Raw genomic sequence first — 23285 nt, 5'->3', positions numbered from 1 at the left:
GTTGCCGAGGAAACCGCCGCACCGCCCCCACCAATCCCTTCCCCAGCGAAGCCGCGCCCCGCCTCCCGCGCCCGCCCGCAGCAGCCCCGCCCCTTCCGGCCAACTCGCGAGGCCGCCGATCGGGGCGGTGCCCCAGGCGAGGCCGCGCCCTCCGCGCCGGCCCAGCGGCCGCCGGTGGGTTTGAGGGGGCGGCGGGGGGCTGAGGGCCCGGGGCTGCCTGCGGGGCGGGCGGGCCGCAACTCGGGAACCTCGTCATCGCCGGCAGCTTCGCGTGTTGCTGTCTCAGCTGTGCCCGCTGTGCCCGGGCGCCTGTCACTTACTCCGGGCAGGCGTCGCAGGCTGATGACACGTGCGAACCGCATCCATTTCATCCTCTGTGTCCAAAGCCTGTGTAATTTTTTTCCGACCCCTGCTCCTCTGCCTTTCTAGCACAGCTGCAACAGGAGCACTCGGCCAGATAAATCCTCTTGGGAATTACAATTAATGTCGGAAGAAAAGCCCAATAAAAAACACCCCCGAAGGTGTCCACAGCAACTCCTGATCCGAAGCAGGCAGTTTGGTGGAGTACGATGTTCGGGGAAAATCTTAAATCCACCTGTCACTTAGGTAATTACAGCAACTGGGGTTTGGGAAGAAGGCAGCTTGTTGAGGCTAGGCACTGTGTCTAGAAATACACTTTGGTAAGTTTTTGCTGCGTAGCACAGCCCAGTCAGGCTGGTTCTAGGCCTCCTGCACGAACTTAAAATTACTTAAATCACTTAAAATGAGCTCCAGACAGGAGCAGGAATAAACTGAAACTCAGTCTCTTTTTTACCACATACTTAAATTTAGCTGCCAAAATTGTTCTCAATTCTGGAAAAGTGAGTGCTGTGACTTCCTATGCTGCTGCACTTACCAAATGCAGTTAAAAAGACTCCTCCTGTTTTTAACTGGAACAGTAGCATGAGTTTTCCTCACTTTCTCACCTCTGTTGAGGTATTCATAGGGTGTAAAAGGCGGTTCATATACCAGTCCCTGTGTTCAGCTCGATACCCTACACTGCAGACCCTGATGAGACCCTACGTGGTCAAGCAGAAGTTGAGGCAGGGAAGAGCTCGGCATGCTGTCCCATACTCATCCCTCACAGACTGGCAGTGCAACTCAGTCCCTTACGCTCCCCTCACTACAATCTGATATTTCTGTAATTCCAGATCTTAAGCATAGTTTTGGGTTTGCCTTTCACTTTTAAACAGAAGGTAAGCGATGAGTGAGGGGTGGAGTGCACGGTTCTGTCTCTGCTTCCCAAAAGGATGTCTGTGCTGCTCCTTGACTTGAAGAAGCAATTTTCCTTCACAGAGCTACACCCCTCATGATGAAAAACCCTAGTCTATTTTCACCTATACTGAACACTGCTTTCAGGCTACTGTCTCAACTTCTGCCCAGGGGAGAGGAGTGAGAGCAGTAGAAATAACTGTTTGATAGCCATGTGGACAGTTCTTTCTGCTAAAAATCCCATCAGAAGCTCCCAGTTATAATGCGCTTCACATTAAACTTCAAAGATTAAAAATATGACAAACATTTTGCCTGTTGTTTGGCTTTTCTCATTCTCGTTGCTTTCATTATTATTATAGGTTTGAGGTAAATTGCAATCATGATTTCATGATTTCGCTATACCCAGAAAGGTTCTGACTAAAAGATGAGATTCCCTCATAGTGACATTATGAGCCATTAAAGGAAAACCAAGTAGCACAAATCTTACAGTGAAATTCTGGGTTGAAGCACGTTCTAAAAGCTAATCGGGTTGTGGGGTAAATCTGTGTTAGGGGAGGGTGTCGTCTCCTACTTTTTATACTGAAATCAGTCCGTATCTAAGAACTAGTTCTAAACTCAATGAAGAACAAAGAATGGCAAAGGCATTTCTGTAACCAGATCTAAAATGAAATCTTCATTCATTATATACACTGTGTTAAACCTGACAGTCCTTAGTGAGAAAGCTCTTCCCATGTAAAATATGCAGGACGTAATGGACTGTGGACATCTGACATTCATTTCCTATTAATCTACACGTGCTTCTGTTCAGTTTTGTATTGCATGCATATGATGTTATGAAATGAAAGGCTAATTATAATTTTAAACTTTCTGAGGTAGGGTCTGCTTATTCTATATGGCATTCACTTCTTTGTGAATCACTGTGTATTGCCCTGGCATTATTTACATAATGTGATCCATTTTAAAACTGCATTTGTCAGTGAGAGTTTTGAAAAACACTAGAGAATGAGTTGCATGGCTCAGTGAACCACCGTAAGGAGGGTGAACAGTACTGCAGAATCTTAATAGCACATTAAAATCTATTTTAAATTCAGATTGCCAGTGTTTCTCAAGAAGGAGAGGGTGCTGCTGCTTGGAACTTTTAATGTGTACCATTTTTTCCTGATGTTGTTAACTGTATGTGCATTTTGACAAGGCGTTTATCAGAGCATAAATGCTCAGTGGTAAGCACAGAAGAGGCCACTATGATTAAGCATTCTTTAGCTGAAAAAAAACACCACCACCCTGAAGCATCTCAAGTGTTAGAACATATTGCCGGTCCATCTTTATTAGTACACCACCCTGTGTTAAGCAGCTGGTTTTTTTTTTTTTGCATGATCATGTATGACAGGCTTCACTGTGTATCATTATATTAGTAACTTAAGGCAAAACAAACACCATTAACTCAAAAATAACCACCAGTACTGTAACTTTTATTTGCTAATAAATATCTTAATAAACAGGCTTACCCCATCTGTAAGACCTGATAATGCCTCTTAGGAAATAATAGAAAAATAAAATACAATAATAATCAGTAACTTGTACTTTGTACAAAAATCTTATTATGTTGCTCAGCAGGTAGCTTTGCCAAACCCCATATTCTTTCTGCAAAGAGATGGCATATGTAATGCAATTCACCTTAAAAACACCCTAATGTTGAGAGCTGAGCATTCTATTACACTATTAACTTGTAGGCATGCCAGCACATGAAAATTTACATGGAACGCCATATTATCATAGGAACAGAATAATAAAAATAATAATAAAAAGATAACACCACTTCTCAGTAAATAATAACTTCACTTCTAATGTAAATTCCCCTTGGGACTGCAAATCCGTATATTAAGCTTTTTATTGCATGGCTATTCCTACAATACTGTTATAAACTGGCGAAAAGGCAGAAAGAAAAAATGCAGTGGGAATACGTAGAATGGGAGAAACATTACGTGACGAAAAGTCATTCTGAACAGTGAGGCAGTCCCAGGGGGAAACCAACGATACCAGCTGTGAAATGTTCAGCCTCTCAGAATGAGTAGATCGTGCTCGCTGTGTGCAACGCTACACGAGTTCAGACCGATGAAGATACAACTTAGAGGTACAGTAGCAAGGCTGCTTTTCTGTGAGATGAATGGTGAAGACTGAGTTATAGGTAGTTGTCATTATTCAAATACATCTTGGTAAGAGGAAAAGAAGCAATGGCAAAACAAACGTTATCTAGAGTCTTTAAAGAAAAGGTGGGTTTCAGACTACTGGCAAGGGTATGAGAGCTGTGCTGAGGCCACGGTTTGTTGTAAAATAGTTTGTGAGTATTATCATTATACCATTACTTTTGAAGCCATCTACCTTTAAAGTTTTGACATGGCTGCTTAAATATATAATCTAAAGTGTCTGTCATCAAATAGTTACTCATATATACACATACACTGATACATTTTATGGCTATGCTAGAACAGCAAACTATGAAGAGCAGTCATATTTAGTTGTGTACAATCTAATTTCACAGAAGAGACAGAGATTAAAACCCCTTTTAATTCAGATAGATACATTTAAAACCAACACACAGAAATAGAGGCTATCCTGAGAAAACATACCAACCACGTTATCTTCCAAGAGAAAATCAAAGCTAATTTTTTGAAGGTAGTCAAATACTTTTCTTGCATCTTTTCTGTAAGAGAAAGTGGTTTGGGTTTTTTTTTTAAAAAAACTGATGACAAAACAATGAAGATTGCTTTGCTAGAAAATAAACTATTGCCTTTCAGTAAATAGGGTTTCACATGATCTTTTAAAGATTTTTTTTCCTTGTTGAACTGCAGATGCAATCCTGAGAAGTGCAGAGTACCTGTCGTCGTTACCGAAGTCAACAGGAGTTGTACCGCACCAAACAAGAACAAGCCCTTTCTGTTAGTCTCTGGGTTTTCAGTCACAGCATCACCATGCGTGACGTAACTGATAACATCAGAAAATTTTGACATTGGCCTCAACAGAAGCAGACACAAGGCGTAGGTAAGAACAACATATACTGAAGTACTGACTGAATCCAGTTCCTTCACCAGAGTTAACCAAGAAACAACTTTTCCCACTTTTAATCTGAAATAGCCCTCTCTACCTTATGTAGAAAAGCTGGAAGAAGAAATTGCTGCAAAAGAAATGGTATTAAAAATGCTACGCTGCCAATTCAAAGCTAACTGTTTCTTGGGGATAGGCAGATAGGGAATCATGGCCATAAGCTTTAAAATGCTTATGCATTTACGTGTTAGGAATTTTAGAGTAGGATGGTTTTCTTGAGATAGGGAATTAACGAAAGAGTCCAGTAAACAGAACCACTAGGAGGGCATTAGTTATTTTATTTGCTACTGTGCCTTTCATTAACTGGCAAATCTCAAAACTTACACTGCAATGTACTAGGAGTATGAAACAACTTGTTCAAAGAGGCAAATGATCAGCTAGAACTGCTATTATGAAGGGGAGATCATATTGCATAATGGTATATGTTTAGGAAAAAAAAAAGGTAGACCAATCCTATTTTTTTGTAGGTTCTGTTTGTTTGATGGGGATGGTGGTTTTATCCTGAATTTAAATCCAAGAGTTTGCGGAATTTTCTAGGGAAAAAACCCCCCACAACCCAAAACATTTCTGTTAGATACTCTACTAGATGTGTAGGTCATTTTAAATACTTATTCCAAACTCAGAGACGGTAGCCCATTCCAGATAAAACAACAGTGCAGCAACCACCTTTTGTACCTTGCAATTCAGCTCTACCATGTTGAAGGTAACCATAATCTATTTCATCACATCCCTGAGGTAGTAGCATTGTCTTTTATGCTCAGTGCACTCCCTTTCTCCCTATTAAATGAGGCCAGCCGTTCCATGCAAATCTATAGAAACTCTTGATCCAAAACCTGTTTCAATCTATTGATGTCTTCTTATGGATTTAACTGATTTTGGATCATGCCCTGGATGACCAACCTACATCTCAACCTGAAATTCTCAACAGAGAAATTAAAACTAGCAAGAAGTTTTAGTGAGACATTTGAATGACAAGACAGCATGCATCCTAATAAGTGCTGGTTCTCTAACAACAAATCAAACATGACAGTGGGGGGATGCAGGAAAGGAGAATTTGGTTGGAGAGCTGCAGCCTACATAATGTATATATAACATAGGGCTTCATCTCATTGCCAGTGAAGTCAGTAACAAACTCTCATGAATTTTGGTCACAGCAAGACTGTGCCTATTGACACCAAAACATTTAATTCCTCACAGTTACATCATTGTCCCAGGAATTACTCCATCAAGAAGTTTATTAAAAACTTTCAGCAGGATTTGGAAATACCGGGTGTTTTAGAGCAGAACCTTCCCAAGACAAAAATGGAACTTCCAAAGTTGGCATTTAGTAACTAAAATAATCTACAGATTTGAAACATTGGCTGCACTTTGTCTTTCTCAGCTAATCCTATTGTACATAAAGGGACTGTGACGGTAAGTTATACAGCTCAGAGCATTCAGCTTCCAAAAAAAAATCCTATTTTGGTTTTCCTTTTTGCCTCTTAATCATTCTCAAGTAGAGCTCAGTCTGAATGAGAGAAAACTGAAAATTCAGTTTGTAAGCCACTCTTAACCAGATAGCTGTACTCTTAGTTTATTCAGGTTCCTCTCAAAAAAGCCAATACGCAACAAGAAGAACAAGTAGTCTTTCAGTTATATAATTGTGTCTACTGGAGGTTCTAATCTAAATGATGACAATTTTACCAGGTTTTTGTCATAGTCTGGACCCTGGAAAACCAGCAACTAGCTTTTTGCCTATCACTGCTGTAGAGGAGCCTCAGAGCATTACGCTGTGATGATACTATGAAATTACTCCCTTGAGTGTTTCAATGGACACTTTTTCATCATTCACAGCCAGAAATGAATATTTGGATTCCAGCGCAGATTTCCCCCAGTTTCTATTTTCCAGATCCTAGGTTCATCCTAGGTTGCTTTCTATACAGGCAAGGCCCCAGGCATCACACAGTTCATAACACAGAGAGCTAGATTTCTCTTTGATTTGTGACTTTTCAGTCCCAGGGTTTTGGCTTATCTACCGCTCAACATACATGCTGCTGCTTAGCAGTTCTTTGCTGAATTGTCAATAATGAGAAGTATTAGTATAATATTACAGTTTATTCACAAATTTGTAATAAGCTTGATGATGTGCATGCTAGGATGAATATTCCCCAAAACGTGCGGTATTTCCCAAATGAAGAAAAAAGCCAGCAATACTTCCTCCCATACCAAGAACAATCTGTGCAGGAGGTTCTGTGATAATATCAATGAATATACTGGACTCTGCAAGGAAACCATATGTGGTACTGAAATTAAAAAAATGACAAAAGATCTAATGCTGCCTTACAAATATTTTATAGGGACTTGGATTTGCAAGTCCTTTATGCTTAACTCTACTCATGTAAATAGTCCCATTTCTGATCAGCCTCCTTATATGAATTAAGCCACACAAACACGTAACTGTTTACAGATTCAGGAGTTTCTGAGCATGGCACAGTACATACATTATTACTGAGACACACACGTAGTTACCTACTAGTCAAAGTGCTCAGATGCTTAGACATAGGTCAAAATTTTGGACAGGAACAAAATAGAACAGGTGTGAAAACTTCCAATGATTTTGAGACTGATCTTTTTAATATCTTTTTTCCCCATATCTTCAGTGTCATGATTTGGCATTTTTAATTCCAGTTTAATTACACAGGTATGAAAAATCAGATAATATGCTAAACCTTTCTGGAAGAGAGATGTACTTGGGAAATCTCTTGCAGGAAAGAAAGGTAAGAGATACTCATGTAGAATATTTAAAGAAACATGCACACAAATAGATTTCACTGAACTGGCGTTATGTTATTTCACATATAAAGTGTGGAAATATATTTTAACACTAATCCAGTTTTTAACCTCATGTTTTTTCATCAACCATTTTTGTTGGTTTTCCTTTCTAAAATTCAGCACATCTTTTTATACTATATGCTGGTACATCCTTACTCATGTTCCCTTGAAAATTTCCCTCATTTTAACCTCATAAGTGTCTATAACTGGCTATTTAAAAGAAAATATTTTATATACTGTTTAAACAACTTTGGTGGCTTCAGCAGAGGGACTCAAACTTTTTATAGCATGGACTACATCTTACTAGAGATGCTGGCTCATGAGCACCTTGCTTCCCCTTTATGATCACTGATGATTTCTGCAGTAATTAGTTGTACGGAAAAGAATCGGTAGAAAGGGGTTTGGTGTGGTGGCAGTAGAAGGGTCAGCATCAGGTGACCAGGCAGCTTTCCGTAAGCCAGTTTGAAAATGTTTTTTCTGCCTGTGGAGGAAAAGAGAGGCTGTCCATTTCCAGATAACAAGCCAATGAAGTTTGGGAAGTACTATACACATACAGTGCGTGCCGTTAAAAATTTTAAAAGCCAATGGAGCAGATCAACCCCATTAACGTTGTTGGGAGTTAGGTAATTAATTCTGTAGGTTTGAAAAATCTCAGACATTATGATACACATTATATTTACAATTCTTTATGTACATATAGACAAATATTTGATATCCATAATGTGCTCAACATATCCTAGTCCATAATCTGAGGAACTATATACAACCATAGCACTCATGGATGAGCAGTGTGCACTACTAAATACAGTACATGATGGTAGAAGGTACTTGTGAGCTCTAAGTGCATGAAACTGTCTTATGCAACTCTTTTGTTTTTTGTTAGAGCTCCTTAGCACAATATGGACAGTTCTTCCTTTTTCACCTTATTGTAGGCTTTAGGGATTTTTTTCCTTTTCAGTGCTGATTCATTTGTCTCTCCAGGAAATTTCAAGATCACTGTCCTACTAAGTGTTAGCCCAGCCCAACACATCTTTCCCTCACTCTCACAAAATAATAGTACCATTATAAAAAGAAAAAAAAAGGAAGATTATCTTTGCCATTTATTCAGAAAAGCTCAGTTACAGTTGGTGAACAAGGGTATTCTGGGAGAAAACTGTTTAACAGAATACACTGCTCTTCAACCATGTGCAAATGCCATAAGTGAAGTATCCCTGTTTTTAATACTTTTCCTAGAAGATGCTGTGGAAGACAGACTTTTTATTATGACTCTGACTTTTGTTATTCTAAAAGATGTGTTGAGCTGGATTAGAAGTGAGTCCTCCTTTCCACTCTCTGCAGGACATATTCCAAGATAGACTGAGCCCATGACGGGGTAGTTACTGGTATCCTGTGTTCATAAGAGAAATTCTCAGCTGCCAGAACATGTCCCATAGAACCATTCCATCAGATGAGTTAAAACAGCTAAATACATGCTTTGGTTTGCAATGGGACCAGCTGAAATTTAGCAACTGTCTTCAACACAAGTTAAAGTATGTTCTGTGCTGCTTTACCTTGGTGGCTGATATGGTCCCATGGGGTCATTCAAACATGGAAATTAATGTGGTTAATACAGTCATACTAGGCACTTCCACAGTCCCAGCTATTCCACGTAGTAAATCTCTACTGCATCTGAATAAAGGGTGTCTGTACATTACTTATGACCCACCTTTTGATCCTGTATGAATCTGCATTGAAAAAGAAATGAATGAAGCCCAGTATTAGGCTCATCATATAAAAAATGGAAAATGGATAGTCAGTCTTAAATTACAGAAAAATCAAAGTACTACAGTCTAGGAGTTCCATGTCAGAATAATCCAGCTAATACCTAATACAATTTTGGACACAGAATGCTTTGTCCAGAGGAACTAATTTAGTTGAAATTATTGTTGAATGCACTATTTACAATTAAAGGATTGCCTTATGCTGAAAAGTCTTGGCTGATATCTTAAAGCATAGCATGTGTCTAAGCTTTTATTGGACAGACCCTTAATTTACATTCATGGCAAACAAAAAGGGTAACTTTTGTTTAAGAAAAGTTTAAATTACATAGCTCAATTCTCTTCCTTTCACCTCACGGAGTCCCATTGCTTCTCAGTAATTCCAATGTGCAAACACCTCATGAACAAAATCTACTAAACCTTCTGCTGTTACTTGTTCAATTTTAACACCAGCATTATGGAAAAAGAGATCCTCTCTTTTTCACAGGTTCAGCATAAGGACTGGATACAATCAATGCATGAGATTCATCCGATCAAACACAGATGCTTGGATATGAGCTAGTCATTTTAATCTCTTTGAATGCAGAGAAACAGGTGCTTCTTTGGCACAATTCATCTAACCCAGAAGTAAATAATTACATTTGTCAGATGACTCACATCCTACAAGGGCCCACTTCTCTTCATCGATTAAAAGGGAACCTCGGATGACTAGCTCAAATGCAGACCTCCAAAACTGGGTGAGAAGAATTCCTCCCAATAGGTCTCAGGGCTCTGACTGACCAGTGGGAATAGCTTGAGTAAGGATGACTGATATGGTTTCCATGTTAGATGACCACCCCACTTGGCTGCATGGACATCCAAGTTGCTCGTCAGTCAACTTTGGAAGCACTGTGGTTGGCACATGATGGACAGCTGGGCAGTGCACTTGCCGACCAAGAGACACTAACCTGGTCCTGCTCAGCAGTCAAGGCCCTCACTTAAAGCTATGTTTTGGAGGCTTAAGTGATACACGAGTAGTGGTAACAGTACAGATGGAGGGATTTTATTCTAGATTAGCGACAATCAGATCTATGAGAAAAACCTACACATGGCTATTACTTGTAAATAACTTAGAACTATTTCCCTATGTCCACATTTTATTGCCTTTTTTTTTTTTTGGCTTGCATATCATGCACACTTTATTTTGTGAACTTTCAATGAGTACTTCTAGTCAAGAAGCACTCTGCAATGTGGGCCAGATTCTCAAAAATAGCCTACTAGATTTGCTTAAATTTAAACTCTAACTGCACACTGCAATATGCAGGATAACTAAATAGAGCTAATTTTCACCTGAAGAAAGTATCCCCTGTAACAAAAAAGTTACTCTAATTTCACATATACATTTGTGGCCTGCACAGAATTAATCTCACATTTAAAAAATGACACCCGTTGGTTTTTTGTTTGTTTTTAAATGAAAAAATTAGGACACGCCCCCCCACCCCCTGAGCAGGCTCGGAATTGGAGCAAGAGCAAATAAAATGTTTCCAAAATGGGGAAAATGTAAATTTGATCAAGATAACTATTATAAAAGTGTCATACTGCACCACAACAACAACAACAAAAGCTGTATAAACCCACAAAATCCTGGATTTACAATGTTTTTAATAAATGTCCTCACCCAAAGAGTCCCTTGTTCTTTCCTTTCCGGTTACCCAAACTCTTGTTTATATAAAAAAATATATCTGATTAATAAATGTTTTAATATTGTTACATTTTTTCTATTGAAAATATATTTTCAGTAGTGTGATAAATTTGGAAATTAATTTCCATGAAATGTATCCAGGTTGTGTGTATGTAACATACCGCTCTGCATCCACACTACCAGGAATGAATAAATGTACAAAGGAGAATTTAAAAGTGCACATACATGGTTTGGATTAGTTATGAGTAATTTTGAAACCCCATTAACAAATAACAGACTCATACCTCCTCAGTAATGTATTTAATTGTGAGAGAGGCTTCTTCCACAGATGTCACGTTGTTGGCCACGGAAGCAATGACAGGCAAAATGGATAACAAAATGATAAAGGTCAATCAACTTTTAAATTACACTGTGATTATAGTATTTTTAAAAAGGCTTCAGGTAGGTATGATTTTCTTTCCATAAGAGAACCTTTACCGAAAAATTATTCAGATGTAGAATCGGGGCAGAATTTTTCAAGTGACAGTCACAGAAAAGAACAAATGTTTTTTTCCCACTAAAGGCCTGTGATCCCGTGAAACGCATGTGCTTGTACAGTCCTACTGAGTTCAGCGGGACTACTCGTGCTGACAAAATTACTGTTGTAGCTAGAGTAGGACTGGAGCTGCTCTTCTTTAAACAAACTCATCAAGTTTACTCATCATTGTAGAACACCGGTGAATCCCAATCTTTAGAAAACTTGTTCCTCAGTTAAATCTGTTTCTTTTTTTTAATGAAAGAAAGGAAAATTTACTTAGTGCACTACTGTTATCCCACTTAAATTAATGCAGTTATTCCAACATAAAGTGACAACAGTGAATCAGGCCTAGCGTGTCTTACTCTGTGAACTGGTTGGAAGCATAATCTTTTCTGAGTTGCTTTCTGATTTTCCTTCTTTGCCACCGGTATACAATGGCAGCCTTTTCCAAGAGTTAGGAAATATATTTTGATTTACAAGTTGTAAATTAAGCAGTAAGTATCATTATGATTACATAAAGTAGTTAATTCCTTTTGATATACACATATATTATACTAATTACCCAAATGCACATTTTAACAGAAGAGTTGTAATGCTTGAGTATATTGGAATGCCATGTAACTCAAAAATGTCCTCCAAACTATGTGTAAATCAACAAAAGCGTCTGCACCCAGTTTACGTGTGACATGCATGTAGATCTGCGCGTGACTTCTACAGCATGCAGACATGCGCTCGTTCCCCTGTTCCCAGTAGCGCATATCCCATGCAAAAGTTTGGAAATGTAGCCCAGCACGTCTGTGTAAGTTGTCTGAATAAAACATGAACGCTGTAAGTCTTAGAGAGGTACAAATATTATGTTAGGCCTTTGCAGCCATTTTCTTGCATGTAAATATGGCTATTGAAGAGTTCTAAAGGTAATTGTCTTCGATGTCATTTAGATAGCTGTACTTAAATGAAGATCTAGCCCGTCGTAACCAGAGCTCCATTTCAGCAGAGTCCGCTTTTTACTTCTAAAAGCAGTTAGAAGTAGACTCAAGGCAACATATTATTACACTGCTGTCCTACATCTCCTTTTCTGCCTATGTACAAGATAACTGAATACCGCAGTGTGTAACTTCCAGCATTAGTTGGTGGCTGTGCCACTGCCCTCAACTGGAGGATGATATGGCCGGCCTGCTCCCATGGGAATAAGCACACCACCCCACTGACGGCTGGCCCTCTAAGGTCTACTACCGCTGGTGGAAATTATGCTCAGTTCAAGCAGCGGAGGCCTGCATTTTTGGAACAGAAAGCTTTCTGAAGTCTATGTGGCCACGGTATAGCTGATAACCATGCTTTACACATGGTTATGGAAACGTTACAATCAGTTTTCCAGTGAATATTTGCCACGTAGTAGAAGCAAATGCTGAGTATTAAAAAAAAAAAAAAAAAAAGAAGGTCTAGGGTAGTGAAGAATCCCAAGAATGAACAAGTTTTCCAAGCTAAACTAAAATTTAAAGCATAAAAAGTGTCGAGTGCTAAAGTAATTAAAAATCAAGGACCTTAAGATTTCAAACAGATTTCTCTCACTATCCTCCCAATTATTCACACAATGAAAACTTGCTACATAAAATCATCAGTCATTTCTGCAAACAATACTAATGTTTTGAGGCACCGGCTTACCAGCATTTAAACTATTATAAAGTAATATAACGATAAGACCCATACATTTGGATTTAATTAAGAGATAAAATAAATACTTATGTTGAACTTCTTGATTGCACATTTGGTATTGGAAGTTACATGGTCACAGAACATGAAAGAAGTCAAATACTTTTGATCTACCAGCAAACTCTAAATACATAGATAAAGAAGCCACACCAGGCCAAATAGATTACTACTTTCAAGTAAGTTCATGAAAGTTTCCCAAATACTGTTATACAAAGTTACACATCCATGCTGAGTTATTCATCAATGTGTAGCGAGAGTCTTGCAGTAGGCCAGGATTTTATCGGCAGATAACTGGCGGAGGAGCTATGCAGTGTGAATAAAAATTCCAGTTTGGAAGCATTAACATAGAAGTACTTTTATAATCTGAACAGGAGACTGCAGTTCTTGAAGTTGGGAAGAGCAGAAGGGAAGAATGAGAATATTTTTCCATTTTAGAAATGCTGAGGCACAAAACACAGTTGATTCCAGTACTTTCATACATGAAATCCTTTCTCCTGTATGTGCATCATATGTAACCGCAAAGTTTGTAAACTGCTGACTATTCGTCTCTGGTGTCCAATGAGTACAACTCCAATTCTTCTAATGTCACTGCAAGATAAAAAGTTTCATCTTGGATGCAAGTATAGTAAAGCCTCTTGCACACAAAAGTCTATAAATATATGATGAATTGCTCTCCTTCAGGACAGTTTACTTTCCTGACTGGGACATATAAGAATGCTGCAAATGTTCAAGTTTTCTGCACCCATCAATTACAAATTTATTTAAAGACAGCCATTTAAGAAAAAAAATAATCTTGTAGTTAGAGCACTGGTCTCTGTTGTGATACTAATGGTCAAGCAATTTTTCAAAATCTTGAGGAAGAACCTAAGAGGTGGGTTCTAACAGCCCATTTTTGGTAATGTGGCAAATTGTAGCAAATGTTTCCCACTTACACTTGCAAAGGAACAGGGCTGATACACTTTATTTTGGAATCCTGAGGCTGAAATAACAGAGGCTGTGCTTCTGATGATTTGGTAAATGGTGGTGAAAGGTAGTCTAAAGATCAGAATAGCAGTGAATCTTCCAGCTTGACCCAGATTTCCCTCCCGATTTCCTGTCATCTCATCTAGACCTGCACCCCAGAGGGTGTAGCTCACCCACAGAGCCTGACTCTTTGGCAGGAATGAAGTCAACCGCCCGCAGTGTCCAGCACAATCCCCTAGTTTCGTTGTTCTCTAAACATCACCAACTGCAGTATGCTGAGAAAGATCACAGAGGTGGCGAAGGCAGGAGGCTTCAGATATGCCCTGTCAATGGTGCAAATCCCACCCTGGGACACAGCATAGACATCGCCTGTTTAGATACCCTCAAAATTTGTTTCACGATATAGCTAGTAAAGGAGCTCATGGGATGAGGTGTGACCATTAGGAGTTTCAGCTTTGCAGTTCAAGATACCTGGCTCTGTATCCTCCAGATGAAGAGCCACTGGATAGCAGAAACTATTATGTACTTGGGCTTAACATCCACGTGGGGGATGATACACAACACTTAAGGTCAGCAGGGACTATGCAAAAATATTGAGCATCTTAGAAGCTAGAAAGACTCAGGTAAAAGAATAAACCTTTACAGGGGGGAGTGGTATTAGAAATGCAGGAACAATGCATAGCACTTATCAAGGAAGGCCTGATAAAATTGAGAAAGAAGACAGCAGGCCTAGGGTAACAGAGGTTATTTGAAGAAAGAAGGAATCTTGCAAAAAGCTGAAGTGGTATCTAAAGAAAGAAAGTAGAAAGGATGATAACCTTAGGAAGATTATCTGTAAAAGCACAGTAAGGCAAGCTAAAAAAGAACTTGAGGAAAAACCAGAAAAAGACACCTGATAATAAAACTCATAATAAATCTTTTTGCAAGCTCACTGGAGTACAAGAAGCCTGCCAGAGGTCTGTAGAGTCTAATGATGATTTGGGTATAAAAGAGCACTGAAAGACTGGCCACTGGCCAAATTACTGAGACGTAACTGACCATTACCATTATTAATACAGATAGTCTCAGCATCAAATAAAAGATTAGGAATTAATGGGAAGGGAATAGAGAACAAAGTAGATTGTATCATTATGCTACCATATTAATCCATAGTATGCCCAAACCCTTATATAATGGGTGCAGTGTTTTAATTTTAAAAATGATAGAGGGGAGTCGGAGATGGTTGAAGAAGGGCAGCAAGGCATGGAACAACTTCCACATGAGGACTGACATGGGCTTGATGATTTTCACAGCAAAGTAAGAGAAGATTTTTGCCACTGATTTCAGTGGTCTAGATCAAAACTGATTCCTCAAGAAACATTTAAGGATGTTCTCTGCCTGACCTTTGGCAGTGTTTGGTATGGTCACAGAATGAAATGGTCAGTTCTGGGTCTCTTAATCACATCTTTCTCCTGCATCTTTTTGGTAAAAAACTGTATTTGTCTTTTATTAGCTTAGGTAGGAAAGGAAATGAAAGCACTGTTCCATACATCACAATAATTATGTCACTGCAGCATCCAAAGAAATTCAGATTGATTAGTCACTGTAGGGATAATAGATTACATACTTACTCAATACTCATTCTTGAAACCATATCCAAAGTTGTGAAACCTGCTGCCATGAAGTTATTTTTATACTGACCCATTTTTATGGAGTCCAGCCAGTCACTGACTGAAACAAACAAAGGATATTCTGGAACTTCACCAGGTGAATCTGGCATTCTGTAAAAACAAAATGCAGAGGTTACCAAAGCACTACAAAATACGACACTCGATTTACTCTGGTAGACACTGTTTTTATGAAAAGGCAGAAGGAATGAGAGAGGAGCCTGAGCTGTAAAGGTCTGATCTTAACTGTGGATCTCTTTAACCCATTGTCTAAAACTTACAAATCATGTCAGTCTGCCAAATTGCACTACTTTAACAATACATTTTTTAAAGCACTGCAGCTCAGTAACAAACTGAGTAACAAACTGAGGAACAGACCTCTCCCACTGCTCTTATTTTTGTTCCCATAGAGCATTTCTTTACAGATTTTATGTGTTCAGGATGATAATAATTTGTAAATACAGTAGTCAAAGTAGAGGACAAACAAAATTTAACATGAGATACAATTTAAAAATATTAAAACACTGTGAGATGATTTTTACATTTATCTACAAAAAACCCCCAAATGGCTCCTTATTGCCATACCGTTATGCAATGGGAATGCTTTGATTACAGTGTTCAAAACCTAAAACTAACCCTAAAAGAAGCAAAAAGAATAAAAATTTATATCTTTGCTTTTACATAGAATTATATAGAGTAGCAAATAAAAATGAAGGAGCTTAGTCACATTTCTGTTTCAATTCTTTTCCCTAATATTATCACAACTGAAACAGAAAGGTGGGAAAAAAAAAGATTCCAATTTCGGGGCATATATTTCCAGTCTTCCATTGTGTACCATGCTGGCGAGGGCTCACAACTTCCATTGACTTTGTACATTTTGTGTAGAGAAACTAGGAACAGAATGCAGAAAAAGCACACTGCTGTTTGTAAAAGCTTTATGATAGCCTTTAGGAGAAGGATATAATTTGTTTAAAATGAAAATTTAGACAGCAAAAGCCAGCCAACATTAACTGATGGAATGTGACTTATGTAGAATGTAGGAAGCAACACACCCTAGTATCTTAACATACCGAGTTTCAACCACACATATTCAAATACATTAAACACACTGATTTTCATTCATATTGTCAAAATGACAGAGAGAGAAACTGAAGGACAGGAGAACACTGTGAAGTACAAACCTCAATTAGAGACCTACCAAGGTCCCTTCCAACCTGAATTACTCTATGATTGTACGATTCTATAGAATAACTGCTGACCTCGTAAGTTAACAGTAACACAATAATAATTCAGATTGACTGCATTAAGCATTCCCAAATGAATGGAAAGACTTTCCCAAGCAGGTGAGCTCAATAAGAGCTTGGCTGCAAGAAAACAGGCATAAGTTTTTAGATCTTAAGTAATGTTTTAAAATAAGAATAGATAAAAATGCATTACTCTGATGCTAAATGAAGTGACCCAGGTACAAGTAGCAAGTCACATATATATATTTATATGCACATACACATAGAGGCCACTAACTCTAGTGCACGGGCATTAAATCCAACAAGTCCCACTAGTTTGTGGTAGAGGAAATGGCTGTAGCCCTAACTGTACGTTTTCCTAGTAACCTCTCTATTCAGCCTTTCCCACATCAAGATACCAGCCTTAGTCTTTGCCCTGTTGCTCAGCCCTTCTCCAAACCATACGAAAAAACCTCTTAACCCATTGAGGTTCTCAGAAAGATCCACCCAGGCATTGAGAACCCCTTATAAACCCAGGGGAGTCTCCATGAAAGCACCTTTATCTTAAGGTGAATTTCAGCTAATGAAGAGAGTGAGGCCAGTTGGACTTTCACTGATATACAGGGACACCTTGGATCAGTAAGCCTACAAAAATTGATAAATTCTTCCACCACAACCTTGCTTCTCCTGTGGCTGCATTCATTTCTGTAATATTATTAATGGAAAAAACTTCAGGCAACACCATCAAGAATTTGTTGTGGAATGGTAATAGCATAATCTCTTATTTGGTCACTGTTGCTGTTCTTCTGCAGCTAAATAAAGATTTAGCAAGCTAAGACACAACTACTTTCTGCAGAAAATTACTCCAAGGCAGTTCAGAAATTGCTTGAGCACTGTCAGATGGAGAGACAGGCTGTTGAATAGAGAAAAAGATTACAAAGAGAAAACAAGCACACAGGAGAAGCACAAAAAAAAAAAAAGAACAGAGAGATTCACAAAGATTAAGGATAGACAGTGCACAAACAGATCTCAGACAAAAAAAAAAGAAAAATGCTTAATATAATCTGCATGGCTTGAGAAAAAAGTCCTTATACAATGGTGTATTAACAATAAAGCAAACCTTAAAAGGGGCTCAAAGTTATTTGAACCCTCATAACGTGAATTCAGAACTCTGCTGCTCTCCCCCACCCTTACTTAATGCCCTAAAACATCTAATGATAGCCACCATGCGTTATACAAGAAAAAAGTACCGAACAGAGTCTTACACAAGTACGTCTTCCACTAGGGTATGAAGGGTGCTCGGATTGCGGATCAGTTTGTCTAGGAAGCTGACAATGTCACTAAATTTTGGACGGTGGTTCCTCTCCTTTTGCCAGCAGTGAAGCATTAGTTGGTGAAGAGAAGCTGGGCAGCCCATGGGAGCTGGAAGCCTGTAGCCTTCTTCAATAGACAGTATAACCTAAAGAAATACAATGCATAGGATTACTGGGCATTAGAGTTGAATGCTGAAAGGACAGTGTAAAGCTGACAATTAGAAACCAGTGATAACAATTAATGGCACAGCCACCCTCACTTTATGCATTGCTGGGGCTTCACTCAGGGGATCAGGACTGGCAGGAATGCGACCAGAGGAGATGAGCAGTATTTTGTAGGCATATGAAACACAGTAGGCACTTTTTTAGGCTCTCCGGCCATCCTCTTCAAACAGCCAAGAAGGGAGGGGAAGAAGGAAGAACTAACCAGTATCACTATCTTTTTCATCCATTTCAGGTTGATGTTGTGCTGAATGGGGTCACAGGGCCACAAACTAACCTCGTATGGCCACTGCATACTGGGATGCTCTAATATTTGCATCCTGACAAAGTCTTAGCGTGTGGCAATGCCACGATACAATCAAGCACTACAAATGCACATTGCAGCACCTGGCAAATTTACTTGGTGATAATATGTTTCTGCTGATCGTTAGAGTATGATTAATTCAGGCAATGTCCCACACACAAGTCACAGCAAAGCACAACATTATTTTGTACAGCCTCTCTCAGAAACCTGGATGTCCAAGCTGTTTATGACTAAACAAAAGTTAATAAAATTATGGTGTTACTGTATTCCCTAAAGTGAGTAAAACTTTCAGATTCAGCAGATGTGGAAAACGTGTTTGGTCAGGATTTGGAAAGAAACAGACCTGATGTCACAGATAAATCACGTGTATGAAAAATTACATTTGATCAGATTTGAAGGGAGGCTTGTTTTTAGTAACACTGATAACAAAAAACATCGTCTGAAAAGGACATTAGCAGCCCTGCGTAGTAGGAGGTACCAAAAGTAGGTAAGGTCCATGAAAAGCTGGCTGGATTCATTCTATGTAAGATTTAAAAAACAAGAGGAAAGGTTACTAGGTTCTGCAGTGAGTGGTGGTAGCAGTGGGGATGATGATAGAAATGACATAGTCAGGATTTCTTGTATATAAAAGAATGGAAAGACAGTAAGTGGTTGATCAAAAACAAAGCTAGGAAAAAGACCAACCCTACCACACACACATAACCCTTAAAACATAAAATCCAACCAATGCTAAATGTTCTCTAAAGTACAAATGATTGTACACAATATTTATAATAACACAGTGCACTTACGAGAAACATACCTACTGCATTTATACCCACTCTGCTTTAAGGAGACATTTATCATTTTCACACAGATGTATGTACATGCTGCAGACATATTAATGCAGCTGGAAGGGAGTACATTAAACTGTTTACAGCAAATCAATGTTTTACAGCACTAGCTGTAGCTTCAATATATTCAATCTTATTATCCTGGAATATATCCTCGTTCTCTTTTTGAATTCTGAATTAATGTTGTTGGCTCTGTTTAGCAATGCCTAATGCTTATGCTGCAAGCATTATGCAAATAAACAAGAGTAATGAAGCTACATTAGGACCTTAGTTCCCCTTCATGGCATGGTAGAAAATGGAACAAGACTCTTGTAGCTGCACACAGCTGGGTGTCTGAGTTTTATAAAATGAGGTGACTTGGTCCTATAGTGTATAGCCCTCTTGTATCCTGGCAGAAACACCTATGCATGAAAAACAAGTGTTTGCAACGCGGCAGGGAATTGGATTTGCACGGGCTAAGTTTCAGACCCATCGGCAACAGCACTGGGAATTACAGGCTACACCAAAGGCAGCATTACTTGCCATAGAGATCTCTGAATTTTATGCACCTGTGAGTATTGACAGAGCACATACGTGCAGACAGGACTGGCCACGCACATACAGAGGTGATATCTAGCAGTAAATGATATGCCAATATGATAATCCTTCCACCTGCCTTTCTGGCTACTTGTTTATCTCCCTGGGATTTACTTCAATGGTCCAAAATCCAGGCTGCCGAAATGGCTGCTGTAGGAAAAAATACCATCAGATTGCCAGAGAAATATTTCCTCCGAAGCCTTGCCTGCTAACGATGAATACGCCCCCCAGATTGCTCCTGTTACAGGCTCGGGATGGGTGAAATTCAACCCCACGTGCATGAAATTTTATTCACAAAACCGTCAAAACTCATGTATCTCAAGCAGTCTGTCCAAAATGGCTTCATAAAACACAGGCACTTGTTACAGTGAGGGGTATAGCTTAGTTGATACTTGTCACTGAAGAGGCAATCTTTAGCAGCCCAGAAATGCAAATATCATAGTCTTTACATTTAACTGTACCTGTTGCAAATGATGACTTTCTGAAATGTATTTTGTTTTTAAGGCTAAGGGAAAGCTTCTCTACTTTTATGAGACATATAGCACTTGCTTAACACAACAATAGAGAGCTGATGAGGTTTTTCTGAAATAAATTATTCAGGAAAAAAACAAAAGCAACCACAATTTTCCAGATAGTATATTTTCTCTGACACGCTCTATTTTACCATATATTTGGAAAAGAAGTTACAGTGCATTTTGTTTCCTCTCTTGTTCAGAAGGAACATTTCATGAAGAGAAATGCCAGCTGGTACTGGGATAATTATAATTTCTCATTAATACCAGCACATTTTAAAAATAAACTGCAAATATTGCCTCATTAGTATCCCTTGTGAAGCAAGTATTATTTTTAGAGTCTAAGAAGCAAGAGTAAAGATGTGATAAGTGTCTAATACTGCAAGGGGAATCAAGCCTCAAAGGAAGAATTAGAGCTTTTTAGTTCCTTATTTATTTATTTATTTATTTTAGCTCTGCTTTGCTACTTGCACAGCACCTCTCTCTGAACAGAGAAATTGGATATCCATATACCTAAAAGGGAAGAAGTATTAGATTTTTCTTGGTAATATAAAATTATATATATAGCATGTAAAGATTATACATGTTAACATTTTTTAAATGCCTTTTTCCTTGCTGGTTTAAAGGTTGGAGAAGCACCACATTAATCGTGAAAGGGTCTAAACGTCTATATCTACAAGAAGGATATAGCAACAGCTCTAGCAACCAGCGTAACTCTTTCCACATTGGCAAATCAATGTCCCATCTATTTCAACCTGAAAGAATAGGAACGTTAACTTAGTTTCTATTCACATGAAGCCCTGAGTCTGCTAACAAAAAGGCTGATTACTGCTCTCTAGTTCTGGTTTTGTGACGAACGCTTGATGGGTATCAAAAGGAAGAAAACATGCAAATATTCTGTGCTGCCATCAAACACTGAGAAAGAGGCTGTAGGTTTCTTTTCAGCGATGACTATGTTTAAAACTCATTAGAAGGTCTTGCGGGTCAGTATTAGGGTGAGTAAAATGGGCAGGGTGTATTTTTACAGGTAATGCTTTTTGGCAGGTGAGAATATAAACTCTAAGGGAAAGGGGGTATTTTTTACAGTTAACATAGCTAATTATTTCCATGCTTTTTAATGCTTAGGCTTTTATGTCTATAAAGGGGACCATTCTTTTTATATATTTTTGTACGCAGATGATATTAAACACTGGAGCCTGTTAAATATATTTTATCATTTTTGTTTGATGTTAGACATAGCTGTAAAGGTTGAAGACAGAGTTACTATTAAATATTAATTATGATACCAAAATTATGTGAAAATATTTTATGGACTTCTACATAAAATTTATGCATGTTTAGTTTCAAAATAATTTGATATTGGCAAAAATGGCATCTGAAAATTAAGCTGTAATCTTCTGATAGTTTCATTATTAACAGTAACATAGATTTTTGCTTTTGAAAGTTAACTGACAGACTTTTTAATGAGACTGAGACAGAAGAAAGTACAGAGGGATGTTGTCCCTGTGTCCTGCTGACATCTGAAAAATCTACCAGGAGGGAGAGGCAGCTGCTCATGCCTTGTGGTATGGAGCCAGTCCCAGGTGCCTGCCAAGTGTTTTGATATGTATGGGTTGAAAGAACTGTATTAGGGTAAGTTATTTTTGCTATTACAAGAAACTTTCATAAGTGCAAGGACTTTTATTGTGTTTGCTACAGTAGTTTTCTTGCATATTGATTACAATCCATTAAATATTCTTTTTTTTTTTTTTTTAAAATGTAGTTCTGCAACATGCACTAATTTATAAAGTGGCCTCTAACAGGTGTCCCAGTAGACTTCACTCACAGCTGTTCTACAGACCAAATGCATGGAATATAAATCTTCCTTTCCTCACATAAGCATTAGCAAGCCAGGCTCTTGGTATAATCTGTTCATCAGTACACTAGTTTCCTTGGAAAGTTCAATATCTCAGCTAATATTTATTAATTAAGCGATAAGACATGACAGACTGTGCAGCAGCCCTAATTAATGGACACCTCTGGTGCCTGCCACGCATCTAAGAAGTGCATTAATCAGCACCAACACAGGTCTGAAGTGACTTACCACAATAATAAAATGGTTATTTACTTAAACAAGAACATTTCTCAAAGTTAATAGCATTTTTAAGACTCTAAATTATATCACGTACAGTATTAAAAAATTTATGAGAGACATTTTCAAACTCAGTTGCCTAAAGTTCAGCTTCCAAATCCCTGCTTAGGAATATAAATAGAGGACGCTGGATTTGCAGAAGTGTTGGGTCTCTCTGGCTTGCACTGACCTGATGGGTACTTACAAATAGTTGTCGTGTCTGAAAATCAGACTGGGTTTATTTAGGTGACAGGTATCAGTTTAACACTTCTCTTCGCATCAGCTCGGACTCTGTGCTACCTGTGCTGGCTCCTTGTGCTTTGATTTCCGTGACTGAGGGGCTGGACAAGAGACCCTCGGTAGACTTAGTCAGCCCTACTGCTCATTTGACTGAAGATGTGTTCACATGGCAAATAGGCACCACATCAGACAGCGCTGAACTCACCTCTCCTAGCATTGCCTCCCTTTTGGTAGGGGTCGGCATATCATTGGCTTCTATGTCATGCATGCAAGAAATGAACATTTAACTGGCAGCCACTCAAAACATCACTTACTTAGCCGTGGTCTAAAAAAGTGAATTAATTTCCCAAAGTTGTTTCACTAGAAAAGCAATTTGTCAAATGGAATGTGAAAAAATGGCTCTGTGGAGTTTATGCTTGGAAAACTTTTGGTACTTTACAAAACCCCACCCGATTCAATAAATATTTTATTGCTAACTAGAGAAGAGTTTTGCCGTGATCAAAACACAGTAAGT

At 38.6% G+C, this 23285-nt stretch overlaps 1 protein-coding gene across 5 annotated transcripts in view; it reads right to left on the bottom strand.

The window, feature by feature from the left end:
* Window positions 1-2699: 2699 nt before the first annotated feature.
* Window positions 2700-23285, bottom strand: part of EPHA6 (EPH receptor A6) — a 526124-nt gene continuing 505538 nt past the window's right edge. For all 5 annotated transcript variants that reach the window (XM_076350956.1, XM_076350973.1, XM_076350963.1 and 2 more), the window contains 3 exons: window positions 17927-18120; window positions 15403-15552; window positions 2700-13417 (listed from right to left, as the gene is read on the bottom strand). In XM_076350956.1, coding sequence (XP_076207071.1) covers window positions 13303-13417; window positions 15403-15552; window positions 17927-18120 — 459 coding nt within the window. In that variant the 3' untranslated portion in view covers window positions 2700-13302. The remainder of the gene's footprint in view (window positions 13418-15402; window positions 15553-17926; window positions 18121-23285) is intronic.

The sequence above is a fragment of the Aptenodytes patagonicus genome, chromosome 1, assembly GCF_965638725.1.
Source record: "Aptenodytes patagonicus chromosome 1, bAptPat1.pri.cur, whole genome shotgun sequence".
NCBI lineage: Eukaryota > Metazoa > Chordata > Aves > Sphenisciformes > Spheniscidae > Aptenodytes > Aptenodytes patagonicus.
This window is presented reverse-complemented; position numbering and strand designations above follow the sequence as displayed.